General features: G+C 36.4%; 1 protein-coding gene across 2 annotated transcripts in view; it reads left to right on the forward strand.

Annotated features, from left to right (window-relative positions):
- PREX2 (phosphatidylinositol-3,4,5-trisphosphate dependent Rac exchange factor 2) overlaps positions 1 to 25,335 on the forward strand; it is a 171,511-nt gene that overhangs the window by 51,433 nt on the left and 94,743 nt on the right. For both annotated transcript variants that reach the window (XM_059490731.1, XM_059490739.1), the window contains 6 exons: positions 6,720 to 6,853; positions 8,875 to 8,978; positions 15,906 to 16,055; positions 18,625 to 18,769; positions 20,318 to 20,418; positions 24,208 to 24,311. In XM_059490731.1, coding sequence (XP_059346714.1) covers positions 6,720 to 6,853; positions 8,875 to 8,978; positions 15,906 to 16,055; positions 18,625 to 18,769; positions 20,318 to 20,418; positions 24,208 to 24,311 — 738 coding nt within the window. The remainder of the gene's footprint in view (positions 1 to 6,719; positions 6,854 to 8,874; positions 8,979 to 15,905; positions 16,056 to 18,624; positions 18,770 to 20,317; positions 20,419 to 24,207; positions 24,312 to 25,335) is intronic.

The raw sequence follows: 25,335 nt of genomic DNA on the forward strand, positions 1-25,335 counted from the left end.
TGTTGGTAGTCTCTTAATATTGGGTGAGCTAACGTAATTAAAACACATTCAATGGAATCTGTATGAGATTTGTGGGGTTTTTTAATGATTTGCAAATGGAAGAACTTTAGTGCTTCAACCAAATTTTGTGATGTGACCATAGATCTGGTTCTGAGTTAGAATTTTAAGTAGTAACCAGAAGAGCCACGATTAAGTAGTTGTAACATCAAAATCTTCCTTTTTAACTATTCTGAGCACCATAATTAGTTCATATGGAAAGACAGGTGCAGATAAAAGTGTATCTTTAAATTCCCTTGGTTGTTTTGTATTGATGTGTCTGAGCTGACTGCACTGGAGTAGAAGGCAAACACAAAGTTTCAGTGAAAGAAATATAAAGAAAACAGTGTAACCATATTCAAAACTGACTTAAAAAACCAAAAGTACCCAGGCTTTTTAAGAGGCAGATTTTAACCTGGAAGCAATCCTTTGCTTTTTGAATACTTTGCTCAAATATGCTACTTCTCTTCCTGAGAAAGCTGCTTAAGAACTGGAGAAAGAGGTGTTATCTCTTTAAGCTTTGTGGGAGGCTTGCAGACGGGGAGATGTAGCAAGAAAAATGTGTTTGTTGCATGTTAGTCTGGTACTGAAAGACCTCAGTCTATATAGTGGGAAATTTCCTTTGTAGGCTGCTTAGGAAAGGAAGGGTTGGGGATGTGCATGGGACACAGATGGGACACTGAAGCAGAGAAAGCCTCAAGACAAACCAGTCTGAACTTTGAGAGAGTTCCCCACAAAGTCTGACAAATAACAATTAGAACACTGACTAGAATAGACAACTTTTAAGTAGATATTTGTAGTAGTAGGTAAAAAAGCAGAAATAAGAAATAGTTTGTGCATGGCTTTATTCCCTCCAAACACCTCCTGATTTTACTGTACCTGCTGTTTCTTGAACTTTGCTGTGCCTAGGAATGTGCTCTGGTGCTGCAGTACTGGATTTAGCTCTCCCCTGTCATCCAGAAGAGTTCAGCAAAAAAAGCCACTGTCTGAAAGGAAATCTGGACAAAGACCCCCCCCCTAAATACTACCCATGACACCACATAATTATTTCCTGTATGCTCCATGTGAAATCTCCTGATCTGTGGACTTGTGCAAATGTGTGGTTTGTTGTTAATTGAGTAGTGTAGGAAGATTTGGTTCATTCTAAATGTGGATTAAGTGACTAATTTTACTTTAACCAAAATCCTTCATATTTCTTCAGTGCATTGTATGATTTGAAATGTTTCACTTCAGATATTTTTTTCCTTGTGTAGAGGCATTTTCAAGAACTGCTTTTCCATTTCTGGCAAATCATCTCATGCTGGAGCTCAGTGCACTGCAATGTTGTGCTGCAGGATGGTCACTATGAAATACCACTAAAATTCACTGTGCATCATGAGAAGGAATTTTAGCAAGTAGAAAAGTGATATAATTGCTAGTCCATATTCAGACATGACTTTCTGCACTTATTTGTAACCTTCCATCTGAAATAAAAGAAAATAATTCAAAGCAAATGCTATTGTATTGTTTGTAGGATTTTAAAAAAGAGAGGACTAATAGAAAGTAAAATTCTAAATGTTCAAATGGAGAGGAGCTCTAGTTAACATCACTTAACAGCTCCTCCTCTAGACTAGGTGAAAATGTGTTTATTGTTAAAATTACCTTTAAGTTGCTATTATCAGCAGTACCTTGTGAAGGTTAGTATAGCTCAACATTTAAATGTTTCTGCGATAGCCTCATGATAGAACCAATTGCAAGTTAAATGCTCAATACTTTATGGCAAGGAAATTTGCTAAATAATCCTTATTGTCTATCACCACTTTATTCCTTCTATTATTTTTAACTTTTCAATTAAATTTTCTATTGCACTGAAGTGATTAAAATTCTTCTACTAGCTTCTATTGTCTGAGTCATAGATATTTTTCAAATCCTTCTTAATGAACACACTCAAGTATATAGTTACAGTATTATTAACTCAATGCATTATTAGTCATATTGGTTGGTTAAGAACTTACTGTTCTCAAACCTCTATCCCCGAACAGGGAATACTCTTTTCTGCATTAAATTTCTTCTGAATTCTAGGTAAAACATCTGGTAGGAAATATGGTTGCTTTTGGAAATGTGTTAATGAGCAAAGGTAACAGTAAAGAAGGAATGGTAACAGTATGGACATAAGCATTTGGAAAAGACTTATTCTCCTTGTGCTCAGAATGTATTCTCTACTCTGTAACAAAGTAATTTCCTACCAGCTTTGGTGGGTTGTTTTTTTGGTTTTTTGTTTTATTTTTTCCATCTCCCCTCTTCCTAGATTTCATTTGAGGGTTTCATGTATGCTTGAACTCTCAAAGAGTGCCATTGTCTTAAAATAGGATGTTTCCAGTAGGGTTATGTGGTGTTTATTGTATTTTAGCTGATTGGGTTTGATATCATATGGCAACCACAGGGTGCACAATCTGGCAAAATTGCCTTGATCTTAAGATGTGCATCTTTTTCAGACATAGTATAAGGTTAGTCCTTGAAATGGTAAGAATTCCAGAACATGTATATGAGCTAACAGTATTTGAAGGATTCCCAACAACAACTACCAAAAAAAAAAAGTTCCTGAATGCAATGTTTGAGAGTGGATTTAATTAAATAAACATCTGGTTTTCTGCAATGCTGAAAATAAAGAAGCAAACTTGTTGGAGATTTCCTTCCAGAAGGAAATGCTTAGCACATTGCTTGGCCCCAACTAGAAGGAAAGGGAAAAAAATAAAGACTATTTTTAGAATCTGATCAAAGCATGACTTGAATTCCTATACTTAACTGTCATAAAATGAAGCTTGTGTTTATTATGATAAAAATACGGATTCATGGAAAAAAAGGAACATCTGTTTCAAGAAAGATGATTTTGAATATAATGACTTTCTCACTTAATTTCCTAAGTGGTTTAATTTATTGGCCCGAATTCAGAACTTGTGTAGGTGGCTGTCTCAGTTGGAGAATGGCTCAGCAGCTCAAGGAGTCTGTCAGTAAAATTTGCGTGGATGTTTCAGTGAGAGAAGAAAAAATTGTTGCATTTGTTGTAAGCTGGAATCTGAACAACCCAATGTGAGTCATAGGCCACTTAGAGACAGTAGCATGGGGTATTCTGTTCCTTTCCATTCCAAAGAGTACTTGTTGATGTGATTCCATATCATCAAGTAATGTTTTACCTGAGATACAGTCCCTGTCTTTCCAGTGCTGTTATTTTTTTTATATGGTCACGTTTCAGACCTCTCACCTGAGCTGTTTCTTTACTTAGAATCATAGGGGACACCTGTGGTTATCAGAAAGGTTTTCAGAAGCCAGTTATACCTAAATAGCCAGCAGGCTCCAAGATTTGATGGGCTTTTAATTTCCATACCAGCTATCCTCAAAGGGCACAGAGTATTTGGTTGGGGTGCTACCCACAGAAGAGGGTTGCTGTACAGTCTTTAGTGACCCAGTAGGACAGATTGAGGCAAAATTAGTCTAGATTCACAGTATAAGCCTGCTTTTCAGGTTGTTTTTTCCCCCAACTGAATTATTTATGTGATTTGTTGGAAGATGATTAAAATAGGTTTGTTTCTACAATACATGGCATTTTCAAATTGACAGATTACAAAATTGCTGGTTTCACTGAAAATAGCCCATGATTTCTACTTGCAGGTACTTTAAATATACAGAGGCATGAATGGCATAGTAGTAGTGATTTTACACTTAGGTTGAGCAGCTCTATCATCTCCTCTTACAAGCACTGAGTTTAAATGTCTATGAAAACTTGGAAATAGCAAATTGCTTTTCAAGTTCAAGTTGCTTATATTGGAAATTCCTATGGTAGTTTCAGTGTGAATGCTTAATGAAAACACATTTGTATCAGAAAGCTTTGGTAATGCTTGTTTCAAAGATGTTGTAGGTAGTGTAGTTCAGTTTTAGCTGTGCAGCAGAAAGTCTCACCTGCTTCTGAGATGGGGGTGACTTCTCGTTTGTTACTGCAGCCTTGACCCTTCCCCATGAAAGGGACAGCTTGGAGCTGGATAAGTGAATTGTCCTACTGGGCTGGATATCAGCTGTAGCTTGGTGTTCCTGGTGAGAACCCCTGGGAGGGTTAGGGTGTAGCTCCATCCTTCATGAAAGCTCGGTATGGTTGTCAGCCCTTTGAATTGCACGGTAGATTTGGCAGTGCTTGTGTGTGCTCTCTGCTCCATCCTTCCTCAGGCATGTTTTTCATCTCCAAGGGATGTGGTGGAGAGCCATGCTCACCCCAGATGTAGAAACAGCAGTGTTTCAGATAATGTGCCCTTCCATTTTTCTCCATTTCAGCTCCATGCCCACCTAAAGTCTAGAAACGGGCAAGTCCTAAGTATTACATAGGCAGGGGAGTGACAGGGGATTTTTATGTTATGGAGGACAACAAGATGTGACTTCTGGTCCTGTTTTCTTTTTCCCTTGGACTTCAGCAAATAAAACAGCCCTAACAAAATTCACTGACCTGCAATCACACCAGCATGGGTTTTGATCTTGTCAGAAGGTATCTGAGAAGTGACATTGACACTGTTCAGTCTTTGGATGAAATGTCTCAGAGGGAAAAAAGTACCTCTAGAACCTTGTTTTTATCACCTATCAGTATATTCTACAAAGGGAACAAAACTAGGAGGATAACAAAGGGTAATAATGTGGGACAGATGACCCTCACTGCCACACTGTCACGTTGAACTTGAATAATGAATGAGGTGATTGGAAATAAGTCAGGTAGCCTGAATTATATATACTTAAAATATGTATTAAATGTGTTATTTTATGACAAGATGCTGGCACAGTAGCAGATCTTGTTAGGATTGTTTGGAAAAGGCTGTGTTTTTCTATACTGAAAATGAAATTCTTCAATAAGAAAGGACAAAATTTTTTATAAAATCCTTTCTATGAAAAGAATTCCGTCCTTTTTTTAGAAAGCTGAAACTTCTTGTACAATTCTGAAGCCTTAAGCTGATATTTTTTGGCTTCCTTACAAAAAGCTACTATTTTTCTGCCAAGTTGAAGTTTTGTGTAAAAAACAAACTGAGACCCTTTAGAAAGTATCCAACCTTTTAAAATGCAAATTGTTAGTAAGTACTATTCCAGCAAATTTGAAACACAGAATAAGATATTGTTTACTCTTTAATACACAAAAGCAATGAAATGGAATGGAAAAAAGTGACCTGTTTTTCTGTAATTATAGTCAACAAGCATTACACACAGCCCTAATTTATGCCTAATTTATATCACTAAGTGTGCTTTTAAAATGTTTCAGTGTTTGATTTTGAATAAAACTGTGAAATTAGCATGCTGTTACTGATGCTGTCTTAGGAAGGGAAATGTGCTGTAGTGGCTGTAGGTGACATTCATCATTGGCTTGTTTGATCACTTGATCCTGGCTGGAAGCTGTAGTGGTTAGTTAGTACAGACCCTGCAGTGGCTTTGCTTGGAGACCTGGATTGTGTTCCAGTGTGATGGTTGTGCAATCTCACTTATCTCAGTAAACAGACTGCATTCTCCTTAGGACAGCCTGAGCTATTGCTCAATGTTCACAGCTGTGACATACAAAGGATGGACAGAAGGATGAAGAACTGTGAGAGCAGAATGTGTGTTTGCTTCTTGGCTCTTAATTAAATCCATTTTTCTTTGGACTACTGTGGTTAGATCAAGAAGAGGAAGTAACTGCAGCTATCACATGCCTAAACCATTCAGAACATGTGTAGATGACAGGAGAGTCCTGGCTTTTTGCAGGTTTTCCAAGCTGGATTTGACTCCCTCAAGTCAGGAAACTTCAAACCCTGGGTGTGTGCTTGATGCAGCCAGCACAATAGAAAATAAAATTAACAATAGGCTTGCATGTCTGGATGGGCATGCACTTGGACAGCAGCTCTGCCCCACAGGAGCATGATTTTTCAGACTAGCAAAATGCACCTCAGAGTTCAAGGTAGGCTTCCTTGAGAAGTAAATTTCTCTTTACAAGACATAGAAGTACCATGAATTTTTCATATATTGTTTTTGGAAAATATTTTCCTTTGTTAAGTTTGCCTCTCTTTCATTAAATTTTACAAAAATGCCTGACAGCCTTTTTACATGAATGATCTGTCTTGAAGCAAAAATGAGGCATTGGAAGTTTAATCCTAAACATCTAAACCTTACCAAAATTCTGATGTCTTTGGAGTACGTTAGGAGGAAATATACTAGACTGTCCTAGCTGCACATGCCGCTCTTAGCTTTGCCCAAGTTTTATATCTTGTTGGGTTTTAATTTTCGCTTCTGTGCTTAGCCTAATCTAGTGTAGAAGTATCTCCCCTTAGTGATGTTCAAGTCCCACGTTGCTTCAGCTTCCAGTTTCATCTTGGCATAGATTGTAAAGCCCCATTTTCAGGCATTTCTGAATCAAGTTACTGAGGATAGGAGTTATTGGATAGAGTTGGCCTGATTTTCAGGAGAGGTCTTTGCACAAAAGTAATATAATTTGGAAACTTTTTGTGATTAAACTGTGTCTATTCACAAAGCTAGTATTAAGCATCATTACAGATGATTGCATAATTACAATGCAATAAATTACCATGACTTGTTCTTTACAGATAATTGTTATACTTGTGAGTTTGTATAAGAAACTTTTCCTTTGTTGATGCAAAGTACTTCAGTTCTTACTAAAAGAATCATCTCTTTCCACTCAATTTTAGGGGTCCAACATCACAGACACATGTACAGAAATGCTGCGAAGTGGACTACTACTGAAAATTTCAGCAGGAAATATCCAAGAGAGGATATTTTTTCTTTTTGATAATCTTCTGGTCTACTGCAAAAAAAAGCACAGGTAAATGATTACTTTCAAAAACAGTGTGTTTTTCTCACAGTAGAGCTAATCATGAATATGGTGTTCCATAAGAACCACAGCATAAAAGTTAACATTTTTAGAAGAAACTTACCAACCAAAGAGAATTATATAATTCAAGCAATTTGAAAAAAAAATTTATGGGTGCAGGATCTTAGTAGTTGAGTGTGGGGCAAAAGAATCTGTTTTGTCAGCCTTCGTTAGCAGGTTATATGTGATGGCCTCACTCTCTTCTAGGAAGTGTAAACAGTCTGAATTTTTAGTTCAAACAAATTAGTATTGTAGCTTGTGCAATAAAATAAGTCTCTAAATATACAAGAGTTTCATGCCTTATATATGTAATCAGAGAAAACAACCAGAAAGCTGCTGCTTGCTGCATTCCAAAGAGCAATTCCTTAGTTCAGCAACAAGCTTCTGTAGATAATGTTGTGAGAAATAAGGGTTCTCCTGTGTACAAATATCCCTCTTGATGCTCAAATTTGTCTCTTTAATCCAGGAGTTGTTTTAGAGTAGCCACTAAATACATATCCCTGGGTAGATATTTGATAGATTCCTGGATACATGATTGATCTTCTTTTAAAATTTTCTGCTATTTGTTGTCCAGCAATTCCAAATAAGTTGCTGGTTACATAGTATCTTTTAAGTTGTCCTCCACTAAGTTACATATTTTTGTAGCCATATTCTCATTAAAATACATTATTTGATGTAATCTCAAACTGCATGAAAGGTTGTCTGTGGTTTCTTTAGTTTTGAACAGTCATGTCCTTGGCTGGTACCATGTGGCATCTCTGCAGATATAGGAGTAACACAATTTAGAATATAATTTCAAAGTTTAAAATGGGAAATTATTTGATTATTTCCAGCAAGAGACTTTAAATATTGATTGGCAAGTATGTAAAGAGAGAAATTGTATTTTGGAAATTTTACAAAAATTGCCTTGCCTTTATGGTATGAGATATTTTGTGTCATTTTTAACCATGCTTTTGTGACAAAGTTGTTGGTGTAAACATGGAATGCTATATTTGGGTTTATAGTTTTAAAACTCAGTAGAGCTATTGGATTTACTTGCTTTGGAAAGAAAAAACATGTAACACTGAAACTTTATGCTTTGTGCTGGTTTTTATTTTTTGCCTTCTTTGTATTTTTAATGTATTACTCAAGTTTTGAATAATAAATTTATAGTGTAATAGTTACTCATAAGACAGTAATAAAGTAATAATTGAGAGGCAGATAATTTTCTGAAAATTAGTACCTCTTTGGAGTGGATGAAGGTCAATATTCAGGAGATCCTTAATTCTTAGGAAATGACCTTTGTTTGATATACAGTATTAATTATTGTAGGCAAAAATGGATGGACAGTAATCCCTGGCTTATCTGAGGTCTGAAAAGGTGTCTAGAACTGGTGCTCTCCGAAGGCATTGGCTTCAATGGGAACAGTTACAGCAATGCAAGGTGCTTTGGAACATATTGCAGTGAAACTGCCACAAACTTCAGCACTCCTTAATTACAATTCTCTGTTAACTATTACATTAGGAAGAAAAGATGTTGCCTTCTCTCTTCCCTACATAAATCCCACTTACAATGCTACTGCTATCCAAAGATGTCCTCATTTGATTTTTTTCAGTCACATTACCCCCTTGCTGAATTTCTAGACTAACAGGAGCACCACATCAGCTAGGAGGAAAGGCCCTCCTTTTTTTGCTTGGATGGCAGACAACAGCATATAGGTACCCAAGTGTTGGAGCAGAGCTTTTACAGAGTGAGACTTCTTGATGAGCTCTCATTCAGGCAGGAGTTTGCAGCTGGCTCTTACCAGCTGTAACATCTTTGCATTCCCATCAGCAGCGTCCCATTCAGCAGTGGTTTCCACAGTCCAATTGCACAGGTATTAAGGTGTTGTGATCCTTACAGTGGTCTCAAAATGCTGCATGTACAGGTAGCAGTGCAGAAACATAGAACAAGGGAGTGAATGACAATTCTCTTCTGCTCTTTCTTTTTTTCAGGAGATTGAAGAACAGCAAAGCATCCACAGATGGCCACCGTTACCTTTTCCGGGGCAGAATAAACACGGAAGTGATGGAAGTGGAGAATGTAGATGATGGAACAGGTGAGTAAATTTGTGTGGGTAGATGATGGAACAGGTGAGTAAAAAATTTGTGTGGCTCATTTCCAGAGCTGTCTTTTGAGGTGATGAAATCAAATGCAGCTCCATAATTTCTTTGACAACAGAGAATGCTCCTTGTATTTAGAAGGAAAGTGGAAGATGCTGCTTTAAAAGCACTATTTATTAATATCAAAATTCTGCTTCTGTGACACATCGTTGCTTTCATCCATTATTAGCTGGGCAGCCATAGATGAGTATTTTATGCTTACATGAACAGAGTAATAAAATAAGGTGACATTTATTGCTTAACTGAAATTACGTATTTAACCTCACTTTACAGCATTCCTGCACTCTTAAAGAACTTAGGTACATTGTATGTTTATAGCAGCAAGTGGAAAACCTACCTCTACTGGGATGAAACACTATAAATACTTAAATTGTAACATAAGGAAGGTTTTTAAAAAATGTCTTTAGGGGTATAAGCCATAAGATTACTTGAAATTTTCATGATATGCATCAGTAAACTGAAAACCCAAAGTATTCTTAGACATGTCAATTTTTGTTTTAGAAACTTGAGTTTAACCTTTGATTTGCATTTTTGCAATTAAAATATTTTGGGCTCTTTTAATGTAAAGCTAAAAAAAAAGTGGTATGTGAAACTTGTAGTGGCATAGCAAATATGTAAGTCTGGAGGGAATTTCTGTGAGTTATATATTGCTTTTCCTGGTATTTTAAAATAGTGTTAGGTTTGTCCTCTACTATGGATTCTAAGCATTTCTTAATGTAATTCTGTTCTAAAATTGAGCATTAATAACAATTAATTTACTTCTAAGTAAGCTTTATAGGAATTGAATATTTCTTTAAAATTAAGTTTTTCTTCTGTTTTTTTCTTCTGAGTTTCTTGTGTTCAAAATAGTTTGCTCACTTCTTTTTTTCCAGAGTAGACAGTAGAGCTGACTTGGAGAAAAAATAGACTATTGTTCTTGTTGCAACAAAATTGTTTATTGGAAGACTGTTGTCTCTCTGCTCCATCTCTTAATTTAAAGTCTTCCAACCTTTTTTCATGTGTTGTGTTTTTATTTTATCTTATTTTATAATTTTATTTTTGTCCTTTGGATTTGTGTTTTGATGAGTTTGCTTATGTCTTTTGTCATTCTCATTAAATTTTATAAAGAAATTACATTAATAAATGCTTGGAATTCATGACTGAAGTGTCTAGAGCTGAAATTTTACCAGTGCCAGAATAATTACTGTAGTGCTGCAACATGGGATGTCTGCTACTAATCCCAGGATTGTTTGGCTTTTCTGAGAGCATTACTTTTCATTGTTCAAGAAGAGCAGAGCATTTTGTGCAGTACTGGTGCCTATCCCATTATATTTTATAGTGTATTAATGTCTAAAAGTAGAACTGATAATTCCATTCTTTTCTGTACTGAAGTTTTATCTTACCATTTGTACAATTTGTTAAGTATTCAGAATTCACATCTTGTTCCCCAAAGCTCTTGCAATGCTTCTTGACTTGGTTCCATGACAATGTTACCACTGAACCATTTAAGCTATTCATGAAAATGGTGAAAAATGCTGAACGTAAGGTAGAGCACTGTGGTGTCACACTTGATTCATTGTCTTTGCTTACCAGACATTTTTTCTAAGAACTCCTTGACATCTGTTTTGGGTTATGTCCTTCACCAGGCCCACTGATTTAGTTAGTGATTTCAAGCTATCTATGGGTACACTGCAGTGAATTTCTTCATGCCTCTTTGAGCTGAATATATTTTATTCAATATTCTTTGCCCTGCTATTCCCCTTTTCCAGCCTGTATCACTGCCCAACGTTTAGCTTTATTTGTATAAAATCTCAGGTTTTGTTTATGCAAAAAAGAGAGTTGATTATTTCAGTCCTTCCTGTCATGTACTGTTTGACTTCCTTTCATTTATTTTCTTTCATCTTCCTAAATGTGCTTTAGAAATAAAAGACAATTTCCCTGTTTGCATCATGTCACTTTCTAAGACAGCATCTTTTTGCTTCTAAATGTTAACATTACTGTGTCCAGATGATTATACCCACCATCTTCTTCCTGATGAATATTCCAAGAATTCTGTAACTATTCATCTTTAACTGACTCCTCCCCACATATTGTTATGGATTTAGTGTTGGCTTTAGGAAATGTTTCTTTGATCCTCTTTCTGTCCTACCTTTCTTCATTTACTTGTTCTAGCTATTCAGTCTTTGATCTTTTTCACACTGTTCATTTTTCTTCCTGCCTGTTTGTTTTCTTCCTCAATGAATCTTCAATTATAATGTGGCTAAGCACAAATAGTCTTCCTCTATGCAGACACCAGTTGTCTAATTTCCTTCAGCCCCAGGAAATTTGGCTACTGTCCCCATTTCCTATAGCCTTGTACCCAGTCCTGGAGGGGTCATGCTTCCTTCCCCCTTGCTCTCCTGAGCCATATCAGTTCTTTTCACTTTTGTATGCATATTATTTCCAGAATCCATACTCCTTTCCACACTTCTGTGACATCATTAATGGTTTGATTAGTCTGATTTCTAACTTAAAAGAGTTGATGGATGCTCAGTCCCTGGAAGCATTTGAAGTCAGGTTGAATGGAGCTTGGAGCAACCTGATCTAGCTGAAAATGTCCCTGCTCATTGCAGGTTATTTCTTAGGGCCCTTCCAACCCAAACTATGCTATGATTCTTTTTACCTGTATTTTTTCCTTATCACCACATTTTCTGCTTTTTCCATTTCAGTTTATTCAATATCCTCAAATTTATTCGTCCTTTTAATTTCTGCTGTTTCATCCCTCCTTTCTGCGGTTCTTTGAAATTTCTGTGTTAATTCCCTGGCCTGTGACATCTTTCTGCCTTTTTCTTGTCACCCTGTTTTTTTTTTTTTATTAAACTCTACCTGCTCTTTTCCTTCCTTGTGAGACTTCTGTGTTCCCTTTCCTCACACAGATATTTTTTTCTTTCACTAATATCATGATGTCCTTCTTTAAGTCTGTCCTGCTTTCTTTGCTGTTCTCATTTGTTCCACCCAGATGTCTTGTTTCTCATCCCTTGTAGTCATCCATGTTTGAGCTGTAGCCCAGTATTATTCTGCTGTTTTCTTTTTGTCTTATTCCATTCCCAAGAGGAGTGATATGGCTGTCCTGGTGTCACTCATAATAGCTTTTGCATGTGGTTTTTTTGGATATTGTATTATTTTATTCTCTTTAATAATCTATTACCTGTGAATTTCTGTAATTCCTAATTTAGAGTGGAAGCTCTGGCTGCAGAGTGCTTATATTTTCATATCTGTGCAGGACTCTTTGTCATGCACTCCAGATGGAATTCTTTAAAGACGTCAAAGACCATTGAGTCTGGATGGTACTTCCACAGTTCCTTACTGCAGATTTTGGGATCCCCTGCTCACTTTATGTAAGGGACCAGGGAGCTCCAGGGAACAGGGCAACTGAAAGTGTTTGCTTCCAGCATTGATAGATGTAGGAATGTAATCTTCATTGTTTGTGAGTAGAAGCATAGAAATAGCAAAACAGATTCCCAGTGTGGTTTATTATCATGCTAATGACATGCCTACAGAAATTAACAAAGCTTTTTCTGAAAAGCAATTTTTCTTTGATGAAATTAGGCCTTGGCTGAGCAGTACAGTTGGTGTCAGCTTTCTTTTTTTGTTTCAGCACCATGAAGCACTCTGTTTTTTCTTGATTGCACTGATTAAAGTGGAATGCATATTACTTATCAGGGCCAACTATTTATGATCTTAAAATAATGTGGCTACACAATCACTTGCAAGTATTAGAAAGGTGGTTTTATAGTAATTGTATTCTTTTTTCTGTACCAGTTTCTGAAATTCACTTTTGAGAGAAAAATACATTTCTAAAGGCATTCATCAGCCATTAAATGAATGGTACTTAGTTTATGAAGAAAAGCACTTGAGACTTAGGAAATACTAGATTTATGTTTACTGCTAATATAGTAGTTCTGTCCTCTCTAGTTTTGAGCTGAGGCATGATATAGAAAAAATATGACATGATAAAAGTAGCTGGAAGCTGCATCAAAAAGTACACATGGAGAGTGGCAGTTGATATTGTGCTGAAATTATTTCCTTGGCGTTTCTGAGCATTGATGATCCTAGGAACCTCTAAGAAATGTAAAAGTAGTTCAGTACAGAGACTTGTGTTTGTTTTTTTAGGGAAGAAGAAAATTCTTTTGTATACGGCTGCAACAAATTGCTTCTTATTCATCACTCAAAGATATGAGTCTTGAATTTTGAACAATATATTGCAGTTCAAATTACAAGCTGTAATGTATTACCAAGTCACATTAAAAGATGATGTCATCTTTCATCACCTTTCCTAGGGAAGTTGTAGGTTTAATGATTTGTTGATCCTGCTCATTCAGACTTTGCATGGAGCAAACAGCAGTCTCGTGCTCTTCTTCCTTCTGTAATCATTATGTCAGGTTTTGAAATTCTTTGTTTAGCCTGGCTGCCAGCTGTGATTGCATTGATGTGAGGAGTGTGCAGATGTGCAGAGCAGCTGGGCAGGCAGGACATGCAGACCTCCTGGCTGGCCAGCAGCTCTTGACCAGATTTTGCCCAACGGCCAGGTCAGAGAAGGTAGGAGTTTATATGGGATGACAGTGTAATGCTGAACTGCTCTTGACTAGGGACATGGGTGTATTGGGGAGAACACATTGCTCATGGGAGCCTTGGAGGATTGTAGGAATTGCTCCCCTTCATGGGGAGTGTGAAGAGCAAGGGAGAAAGCAGATGTGTTGCAGTTGGAGACAGGCTGAATTCCAAGTGGCATCACAGCAGGGTGGTACTATAGCAAAGCTGGACAACAGCTACATGTTTTTGTCCCCCTGAGCTCAGTACCCTCTTGTATACCTTGGGCAGTCATAATCCCTGGCTTGGTGATTGGGCCTTTCCCAGAATTCTGTGAATTTGTGGTGGAATGAAGTGAGTGTGGCCAAACAGCCAGGGTGCTCCTCACCCTGCAGTTACAAATCCTCAGAGGCCAAGGAAGCTGAATATTTAAAAAGTCATCTCTACATTGAGAGATTCAAGTGTCTGGGCACACCATTTTCTTTTCTGAATTAAGCTACTAAGTTGACACCAACTTTTTGTCCAAAGTGGGGCAATCTGAATCCATTTGCAAGTCCTCATTTTTGATTTTTTTTTTTTTGGCCACAATTTTAACTGCTGTGGTTCAGTGAACCAGTAATCATTTCCCTACACAACATGTCTTGTGCTGATAACATACAGTAACAAAGACCACAGGGAAATTATGACCCTGTATTTTTATATGTATTCACCTCTAACTTAATAAATAAACAAAGGAACCTTAACTTCCTCCAGTAGTGCTTCTGCCTCTGATCCCCAAGGGTCTGCAGTCTGTCAGTGGAGAGCTTATTTCTTGTCCTTGACTTTTGGGTCTGATTTTCTAAGACTGCAAGAATAGTATAATGGGTAATTTTCAGGAAACAATGTTTTTAAAGGAACAAAGGATACTATGCATAGGCTATGCAAATGAAAATATGATAAATGAGTGGCATAAACATGATGTTGAAAAAATAACTTCATTTTTTCCACTGTCATAGACTTGCTTGCACTTTTTTACGTGCTTTGAGTACTAGAAAGTTTTGTTGGTTTAGAAATTAGCCATCAGTCTCATGATTTTCTAGTAGTTCCTGACATTTCCCAGCCCAGTACACAAAGCTTGGCTGCTTTCCATCTAATTAAAATGCAAAGTTATTGAAAGGATACTAGCATGTCTGCTGAGATTTATGATAAATCTTAGCAAGCATTTCAGCAAGGGTTTCAGTTTCAGAAAATCTCATCTCATCATAAAAAATAGGGCTGAAAAAGTATTTACTAAATGAAAAGCTGTGTAGTTATTGCAGTAGTTCAGGGTTGGCCTTAGGACTTTTTTGCCACTTAATGAAAGTTTGTGGTGAGAAAATATTGACCTTTGATTTTTCTTAGTGTTTTGTATTGTAGTTGCTAGCTCTAGTTTTTTACTCTGTGTTTTATGAAAAAAGATTATTTCTTATCATAAGGCATTTATCCCTCACAGTTTTTTCCCCGGGACAGTCATGTAATCCTAGTGAAGGACAGTTAGGGGATTAGTTCTGGAATTTCTGAATGAGATTTATGGACGAGCATGGTAAAATAAATTGCTATAGAGGTAAATATAGGGTAATAAATAGTAAATAATTTGATTTCTATAGCATAGATATTTTTACATATTACATGTCAGGAGTTCTAGTTATCTAAGAGCATCAGCAACCCATACCTTCATAATGTGCCTATCAAACATGAGACTGTTAGGAACATATTTCAGGAATTATGCATTTGGTTTTTAGATCAGAACATCTTTATTATATTCCAGCTTGTTTAAACTAGTAAGGGTAGATACTTGCTTATTCAGGTAACCAGTAAAGATACTCCAAATGTCTGTGCTTTGATTATTTGTGAAATTGAAATTGTATTTCCATATTTAGTCCTTTTTTACACTTAATAGTAAATCAAGTCAATCAGCATAGCAACTCAGTAATTTAAGGGGGAAAAGAGCAATGCTGCTTGTTTAAGGAATTATTTATTTCAGTTTAACACAAAAGCACTCCAAAGTACCGTTATCTTTTAATAGGACTCTGCCTGTTTTAGTGTTGATTTTATACCTTCTTCCTTATGCTAGGCAAATCTCTGTTACACTTTACAAAGGACACTATTTATAAAAATTAAAACTAAAGATTACTAAGTTATAACCTAGTTCACGGTGGCACAGATAACTTTAAATTTTATTCTTCTGTATTTTCTGGACTTTTATGTGTGGTGATAAGTTTTTAGTAATTGTGGCAACTATTGCTATTGCTTTTTTTATGAATTGATGCTCTTTAAGCAATTTTATCTATTCCCAGCTGACTACCACAGCAGTGGCCACACTGTTGTTAATGGCTGGAAAATCCACAACACTGCAAAGAATAAATGGTTTGTATGCATGGCAAAAACCCCTGAAGAGAAGCAAGAATGGCTGGAAGCTATTTTGAATGAGCGAGAGAGAAGAAAAGGTAGGTCTATAAACCTCCTTGTGTTGCTCTGCCAGAAAGCCATACTGTATTTTTATGTTGAGGTGTAAAGCAAAACCAGCTGGTAGGCAAACTTGTGCTGTCAGGTTCGGCTGAAGATTTATGAATACCAGTCTGGGAAAAATGCATCAATCTTGTACTGGGAAGGGCATAATGTCTTGAATCATATATGCTGGTAGTAAATGCTGTTTGAGAAATGGGGAGATGATTTAATCTGTGATTTTACAGTTTATCCTCAACCAGTATAAATTGTCATAAATTCATTGAGACCAGTGTATTATTATCATGATTTGTGGTATCTGAGGGTATATCCTAAATGCCTCATGGGATTTGTATGCACTGATTTCCTTTGTTACTGGCCATTGGAATCACCTAAATGAGCAGGCTTCTCCTGTTGGATCTTAATGCAGATGATCCAAACTGAAATTGTACACAACACATTAACAACTCCATCTTGGATGTATTACCTCCTACCCAAGAAAGTAATCACCATTTCCAATCACCTTTGGAAACCTACTATCTTTCTGAGTGACTGAATTAAGGTGGAAGAATACTTGGATGAAATATAATCCTGATCTCAAATGTGACCACAAATAACACATGTTCAAGGTGAACCCAGCACCAAGTAGAAGCAGGGAAAGATGATGCATCATCATTTTTTGGAACTAATTTAATTTGAAACCCCAAATATCCTAATTAGTAATGCTATTTAGAGTCTTGATGTTGAGAGAAAACATGACCTTGTATTCAGATCTGTGATTCTTTTCCTGATTTTTGTAGATTTTCTATCGCCTGTTGCAGTAACTGTTGGTTTGTGCCTCTGTTGTAGATGGACACTAACAATATTTTCTTTTATCTTTTAAATTTGAGTACTGGATGTTCTAGAATCTCTTGTAGGATCAGGGTTTCAAGTAGGGTGTCTCAGCACTGGCTAATCAGTAGTGTCATGAGGAATTTGTAGCAGAAAAGAGAAAAAGATGCTTGAGATGTCTGAACTGTCAACACTTTTAAAATATGAAAAATGTTTAAAAAATGAAAAAGCAGTGTGGTAGGCATAGTGCCAAATGCAAAAAACCCAGGTTTGTCTGCTTCTGTATAGGACCTTGTATGGTACTAGTTTTCAGTAAATCTTACTTCTCTGTTAAGTTTCATGTCTCCCTAAGGCTCTCGATGCCTTAGGCAAGAAATACAAAGAGTTAATAGTAGTATTTTATGTTGATGAATTCTTACTATTTCACACTAATCAACTGAGCAGCTGTTAATAGAAATGAATTGGAGGTGAACTTGGCAAGCTGGAGGTCTGAGGTAGCCATCCCAAAGCCAAATGCATGTCTCAGGATTTTAGCATCCTATGATTTGTGGAAGCTTTCAGGTCCTGATGCTCTGACTGGGTTTGCCACCAAGGAGAAAACCATAAAACCAGGAGGAGATGAGACACACATGGATTTAGACTGCAACACAGAATTGTTAAAAACCAAATGCATTGGAAGACTCAGAGATTCAATGGACTGAGAGAAACAAAACCTCTACTTTTACTTGAAATCCATGTAGCAGAAGCTGAAGCAATGCTCTGAATTAAGTGATTTAGCAGAGTTTTCATCTTTGTAAAAAAATCATAAACTAGGACCACTTTGTAGACTGTATTTGCTTGCTAGAGGAAAACAAGATGTATTGGAAACTTCTTGCAGAAATTTTCTGTCAATTTGGTGACTTTCCTGTAAACCCCTGAGGCATTCAGAAATTTATTTCAAAGGTGGTCATCTTTAAGATTGATGATACTGTGATGACCTTACTTGAAATGTCAATACAAATAACAGCATCAACATCCTATAAGCTCCAGAAGTAGTATATTAGTTAAGTTTTCTTTTCCCTGGGGTACTCCAAGTTTTATTTATGTGACATCACTGCTATCTGGTTCCTGGATGTTGTTCAGTTCCCAGTATCACCATTTGCTTCTCATGACAGACACATTTCTTCAGGCTGTATTTTCAAAACTAAAGAGTACCAGACCCTTACTCAGATGGAATATTATAGGATGACTTGGGTTGCAGCGGGCCATGAAGATCTAGTTCCAACGCCCCTGCCATGCCTGAATGCTTTTGTGGAAAAGGGATGAATTATCTATGTGAAACTAGCCTATGTATACCTGATAACTTGTTACTACTATTAACTGGAAGTTTGAAAAATATTCCTTTCAGTGAAGATCTTTTATTATCACGTGGTAAGTGCAAAACCAAGGCTCCTTATTTTACACTTGTGAAGACATGATTACTCCCTTGCAAGTGTTCATATACTGATGTCTGTTATTACTGCAAAATAAATGATGATGTAGATAGACTAACAAATTAACTTCTCTGTGAGAAAAATATATTTTGGTTAGGCTTTATGAAGATCAGATGTTCGTGGTTTAACTTGATCATGAGAAAATAATGAAAACCAGCTCTTCAATTTTTTTTGGATGTAAAGTACCAGTATTGCTTTTCCATTTCAGGGAAGATACTGAGATATAATGGCAATATCACTTCATAAAATGTTAATACATTTTTGGCAGGTTTAAAATTGGGCATGGAACAGGACACTTGGGTGATGATCTCTGAACAAGGAGAAAGATTGTACAAAATGATGTGCAAACAAGGGAATCTCATCAAAGACAGGAAGAGGAAATTAACCACTTTCCCCAAATGCTTTCTCGGAAGGTAGTATATGCATTTGTTAGTGTGAATTCTTGCCATCTAAACCCGCATTTTAAAGCTTCTTTGGGATTCTGTAGAAACTGCTCTTCATTTGTAATGTCTGTTAGGCCTATTTGCCTCACAGAATTTAGCCATAATGTAAAATGGTCTGCCTGAAATATATGAATGTGTTCTCATTTTCGAAGTAGTTCTATTAAAGAGACAAGGCTCCAGAGGACATGGTGAAAATATGGAAATGCATCAAGTGAATTAGTTTCTCTCAAAAAATAATTCCCAACTTTTAAAATTCATTTTGTCTCTGGAATTACTAGTTTGGAGTGTAAAATTTTATTTATTCCACCTAAGTAATCTTTGTCTCTTAAAACAGCTTATGTCCTCCTCTTGCTTGAAGGTCAGGAACAGAGTTAGTAAGTAAGGTTTACATTTTAAATTATCAGGAGGATGTTTATAATGCCTTATTATGCCTATGGCTTGAGAAGACTGAAAAAGAAATAGATGGCCTTAAAATGTGTCTATGAAAAAAAATAATTTGGGAGACAGAAGAGTTATCACTTATTGTATTTGGCTGTAAGATAAGTACTTACAGCCATAAGTTAAGTGTGAAAAGCATTTTTATAAAATAGTGTGTTTTGCACAAAAAAGTTGTTTGAGAAGATACAACTGGGTTCAAAAAGGGGAAATAAAACTTGGGAGATTCTTACGTGCTGTTGGAAGTGACGCAGTTGAAGAGAAATGAAATCAAGATTAAGATTAATGATTCTACGCAACTTCTACCATAAGTTGTAGTAGAATCATGATTCCTCAGTGAAGTTGTTGGATGCAGGTGAAGAACACACTCATGTTGAGAAGCCACTTGAATCTACCATCAAATGGCTTCTTTTCAGTGCTATCTTTGGAGTGAACTGTTTTGAAGAATGCTTCTGCTGGTCCCAGGGTCACCAGTTAAAACCCATGAATGTGAAGGTTGCGCTACCTCATTGCACTTTTGATTTGTAACGTGCCCATCTTATGTGCTGTAGATCCAAAGTCTCTGGACTGCATCAGCTTTGCTTTGGTGGAAGCCAGGCATTTTCTGCACATGAATATATACTTAGTAGATAAGCTCTGGATGTCAATATGTTTGAGACACCTTGGAAGTAACAAGCCTACTGCTCTGTCATGCTTTGGTTTTATTTTGCCACCGTGGCAGGCCTGCCCTGGACAGGTGCAGTAGGAATGCCTGGGATTGCCTTATCTGTCTGACCAAGTGCAGCTATGCCAGTTGAGGATATCCCAGAAAACATGAAAAATCTTTACTATGTGCCAGGTTAACTTCATGCATGGAAAACTTCTGAGCAGAAAAGACATCTCAAGGGAAACTGTTTGTGGTTATGTCAAAATAAAAGCTGTAAAGAGTGAGTTTTTTTAGAGGTGGTATGACATACAGGTGGTGGATCACTGGGCTAAAGAATCATTTACAAGACTACTAAGAAACACTAGTAATGGAGAGGAACATGCAGTAGATCTGGTGGTATGAGATGTAAAGTTTGTTTTCTTTGTCTGTTTTTTCAGCGAATTTGTGTCCTGGCTGTTGGAAATTGGAGAGATACACAAGTCTGAAGAAGGTGTTCATCTTGGCCAAGCTTTACTAGAGAACGGCATTATTCACCACGGTAAATAGAGTTAGTTTTAACTTACATGTTTTCAAGATGATTGCTGTAAGTAGAATGGACTTAATTTTGTTTGACTAAAAGATGGTCTTGTTAACACAAGACAGCTTGTGGAATCTGCATTATATCCTTCCAGGGGCCTCATGGGGCCATTGTCCATGTCCATAGCAGATTTGCTGGGAAAGGCTCCACTGATTTAATCAGATTTTCTCTCTGCTGTTGGGATCACAACATCAGGATGTTAAGGAAAGGATGAAAATGACATAGAGAAACATTGCCGTTCTTTTGTAATCAAAAAAAACTCTGGGGAAACACAGAGTAGTACACTGCTTGTACGGATTCTAACCTTTATTAAGGCCAGGCATTTTAGGGAAGGTGTTCAACTAAGAATTTTACATGGCAGTGAGTCACAGCTGGCTGTTTTGATAAATGAGCCTGCTCATCTGTTAGATGTCACAAGTGGAGCTGATGAATCTGTAACCTAACAATTTAATCTTTTGTATTTTAAGGCCTTCTCTTCACTACATTGTATAGTTACTAAAATTGCTATTTTGATGCTGAAATCTGCAATCAACTCTCTGCATTTAGTTTATTGTGGAGAAAAGTATCACTCAGAGGTTTCATTTTTTTTAGCCAGTAAGAAGGTTTGATTTCTGCAGGTAGTTTGCATTGGCAACATTTTTTTCCTACTAGAACATGTCCTTATCTCTGTTGTTATTACAAGGTAGAGTCTAACAGGACCATATAAGTAAACTGGAGAAGCTTCTTTGAAGCCATGTTTTACAGAATCTGATAGGTACAATCACTCAAAACAAAGCTGTCAAGTTAGTTACCACACTATCATAGATCCAGGATGTAAATTTAGATGGAATCTTTGATAATATACATTTTAATACTTCTGTGCTCCAGCCAGTGACTAATTTAATACTTAATTTAAGTTCTTTGGAATGATTTTAGTGTCCTTGACTGGAAAGAAAGTGGGAGAAACATAGTGCCACTGAGTTGTGTGTGTTTTAAACATATGCAAAGTAGGAGGAAAAATATTAAGGTTATTAATCAGTAGTCATGTAGTCATCATTTCTTTAATGTCAGTCTACATTATTGTCTTCCACAATCATTCAAATGTCAGATGCTATTATGTTTACTACACACACTGAACTGTTTTCAATGGAATGATTCTGTTGCCAGAGATTCTTCTCCTGATCTTGTAATTTATATCCTAAATACACCCATAGATTTTCTCAATGCAAAGTTAAATGAATATTGTGTAACTTCATGAGATAAAAGGGTAATTATATCAGAGCATAGAAATGTGAGCCAGACATGCTACTTTGAATAGTGAATCCAGCTGTAGTTCACTGAAAATAGCATTCCTAAAATAAAGTTGAATGAACCATCTGTTTTCACAGAGGGAGCAAGGGAGGAAGAACGTTTGGCTGTTATTTACATTGCAAATATTGTAGAGGCCTTTGTTGAGAACTTGCATATTCAGTAGGCTGGCCATTATTGTCACTGTGCTGGAGTTCATTCTAGCAGTGACAGAATCATGTTGTGATGGACATTGTTGTTCTTCCTGATGTGTGAACTCTAGCAAGCAGAAAAGTTACAGTTTTTCCTTTTTTTCCCCCCTCCACTTTTATATAAGGGGAAAAATCTGTTTGTCTGCTGCTATTTTAAATCTACCTTGTGGAATTCTCTGATATCTGAAATGACTGATACCATTCAATGGAGTGAGGTACTTTGTCCTCTCGCTGCAGCTGATTAGAGATGGAAACCTTGTCTCATTGGATTAAGGAGCTTTGTAGTTACAAAAATAAACTGACTATCAGATAGTTTTAAAATGAATAGGTATTTATGTGGCTGTTCCTTGGACTGATGTAATGATCTGATTTTAAATTGCCTTTGCAAAAAAATTAAAAGAAAAGACCAGTTTAAATCTTGATCAGTTCCCTTTATGTAGTGTATGCCATATAAATACATATCCCAGCATAAATGTGCGTGCAGTGTTGGAAATGACACACAAAGCAACTTGGACTTCCTTATTTAGTGGTAATGCAGCATTTTGTGAGCTCAAGTTTTTGAAACCCAGCAAGTCCCAGCTCTGTGGAGCTACTCCCTTAGTTTCTGGCGCACTCTGGTAACTTGGGACTGCAGAGACAGAGTTGTACATGTGCTCCTCAGAGGGCATAGCCTCCTCTGTTTGTCATGGGCATGCAAGAAAGGAAACGTGCTTTGTCATCCTTGTTCCCTCCCAGCACATCCCTGTAAGACTGAGGAATAATTTGGCTTTAAGAAAACTGTCTTGATTTTTTTTTTATTTTTATTTTCAGAACTTGCTGGTTATAAAGAACTCTTTCATATTTGTTAATCTGTTGGAATACATTATTTTTCTTGAACAGTAGGAATATTTTTTAATTATAGAGCTAGAAGACATGTTTTTTTTTTAGTTAAATGGTCACAATCCATTAAAATTCACATAGATACTTATGTTAGGCATTGTATGTGAAAATTTTGTAGTCTGTATCTCATGTATTTAGAGGCAATGATATGTGAAAGAGCTTAGGAATTATTTTGAATAACCATCACTTCAAGGCAATTGGAATAGTGTCCTGGGCTTTACTATTAGTAGGTATATCAAATGCAGGTAGAGATGTTATTTTGCTCTTGCACATGACTTCATATATGAAGTTCAGTTTTTATGTCTGTGTATCTGATGATGTGTGGAAATACTGAGGAGCTTGAAGGGGCATGAAAAATGACACAGACGAAAGGCACCTCACTATACAAAGTTTATGATGCCTAACTAAATTTTTGGAAGAGGATTATGTACGATGGCTTAGTCAGTTGTTATAAGAAGGCATGCACAGAATTACCTAACTCTCTCAGGTGTATTACTCTGATAAATGAAGACATTACAGGACCCTCCTTTATCAGTTGATGACATGTAAATTGACTTTCAAAATTTAAGCTTACAACTGCAAGTGAAGCTGTAATTAATAAAGCAGTTATCTTAGGATGGAGATAGTGCCTAAGCCTGTCCTCAACCATCAAATGGATCAGCTGTTTTTCAGAAAGATTTGCAGCTGTGCAGTTTCCAGGAGAACTTTTGTATCCTAAGATATGACTTGTTTTCACAAAACACTTGAAGTTGTGAGGTTTGTTGCCAGAACCTTGTGAAACTTTGGAATTCCACCTGTTAACATCATTTTTCCCAGGTCCTTGGGGAAATAGATTATCAACATCTTCATAACAATTGCCAGTCTCTTGCACTTACAACGTTTAGGTGGCTCTATGTAGAGAGATGTTCCTCTCTCCTTTGTTCCCACTGCAAGACTGGTCAAATGTGTTGTGTTTGTATATTTACTGAATCATCTGAGATTGACCTCTTCAAGAATGAGGACAGAACATAATGTGGAAAAATAATATTAATAGTTGCAAAATAAGGCTTCTTTGGCTATTTGCTAGATAAACTCTGCAGAAGCACTGAAGACTAAAAGGAACTGAGGGCCTCATTTTTCATGCTGTCCCCTGATTGTCCTCCTTATTCTTTGCCCTGTGACTTGAAACTGTTTGTTTTCTTCTGTACTACTTAAATGTTGTAAGAAATATTGTCATCAGTGGCTGAAAGGAGCTTAGGGCAGATGATCTCACTGGGCTTCCTGGCCTCCCTGTTTGAAATATACCTACTGATGTGTTTAGGGCTCTTATTAAAAGAAATGATGCTGACCTTCCTCTCTCTCCTTGGTTTCTTCAGAAAGTCATCTAACAATGCCTTTTATCCTTTTAATTTAGTTACAGATAAGCACCAATTCAAACCTGAACACATGCTGTACAGATTCCGATATGATGATGGAACATACTATCCCAGAAATGAGATGCAGGATGTCATCTCCAAGGTACAGAATAAAATAGTTGCTATTATTGGAAAGAGCACATCAGAAACTGAGATTCTGCTTGAAAAGTAATGTAAGATTTGCTGGGATAAACAACATCCCCTCACTGTTACCAATCTATATTTATGTGAATCAAATTCAGTTTTTCATTTGTAAGCTTTTGGTTAATTTTTGCACATTTTAAATACAAAATTACAGTTTACTAATAATTTACTATTATGTAGTTATAGTTGCTATTCAGTGGTTTAATATGCAGGATGCTTTGCTTGTGTTTCTGGGTAATCCTGAAGCTGAGGTTGAGTCTGTTTTTTTTTTCAGTCTCTTCTCATAGATATGAAGATATATGTCGGAAACTGCTTTCAGATTTCTCTAAAATCTGAGTGTCCTTTGTTAGTGTCCTAACTAGGCAGTAAATCTATAGTCACATAGATGTTTAGACAGAATAGGTTATACTACCCATCTATGTTACTGGCGACAATGAAAAGATTGATCAAACTTTCCTTTAAACTCATTAATATTCAAATTTGTCATGATTTGGAGTCAGTAGCAAATGTCTGCATTTGGGTATTACACTGCAGTATAATTTAATTTTTGCTGCAGTTTAATTTAATTTTTGCTCCACTTGTTAATATGAAGTGCATCTAGAGGAATCTACAATACTGAACTCCCAGGCAGAGCAAAGTAGGGTGGAATCTAATTTGACACAACTTTTAGTCATTATACTTGCATATTGTAAACATAATTGCTTTTTGATAGTTTTATAAGTAATACTAATGTGTTTTTATTTTTTAAAATACAATTTTCCGATGGTAGTTTCTTAAACTACTGCAGATGTATAATTTATTTGCTTTTAATAGAAAACATTTCTAATATTTAAATCTTTTTGCATTTTAAAAATTGATTAGTTATAATTCTAATTTGTAAGCAAAGTATTGATGCGTATAATGAAATGCAGTGGTAATTACACAGCTGTGTGTAGAATAGCAACTACGGTTTGGGACAGCCTTAATGCATGGAAATGTTGATT

Source organism: Ammospiza nelsoni, chromosome 1 (genome assembly GCF_027579445.1).
Source record: "Ammospiza nelsoni isolate bAmmNel1 chromosome 1, bAmmNel1.pri, whole genome shotgun sequence".
Lineage (NCBI taxonomy): Eukaryota > Metazoa > Chordata > Aves > Passeriformes > Passerellidae > Ammospiza > Ammospiza nelsoni.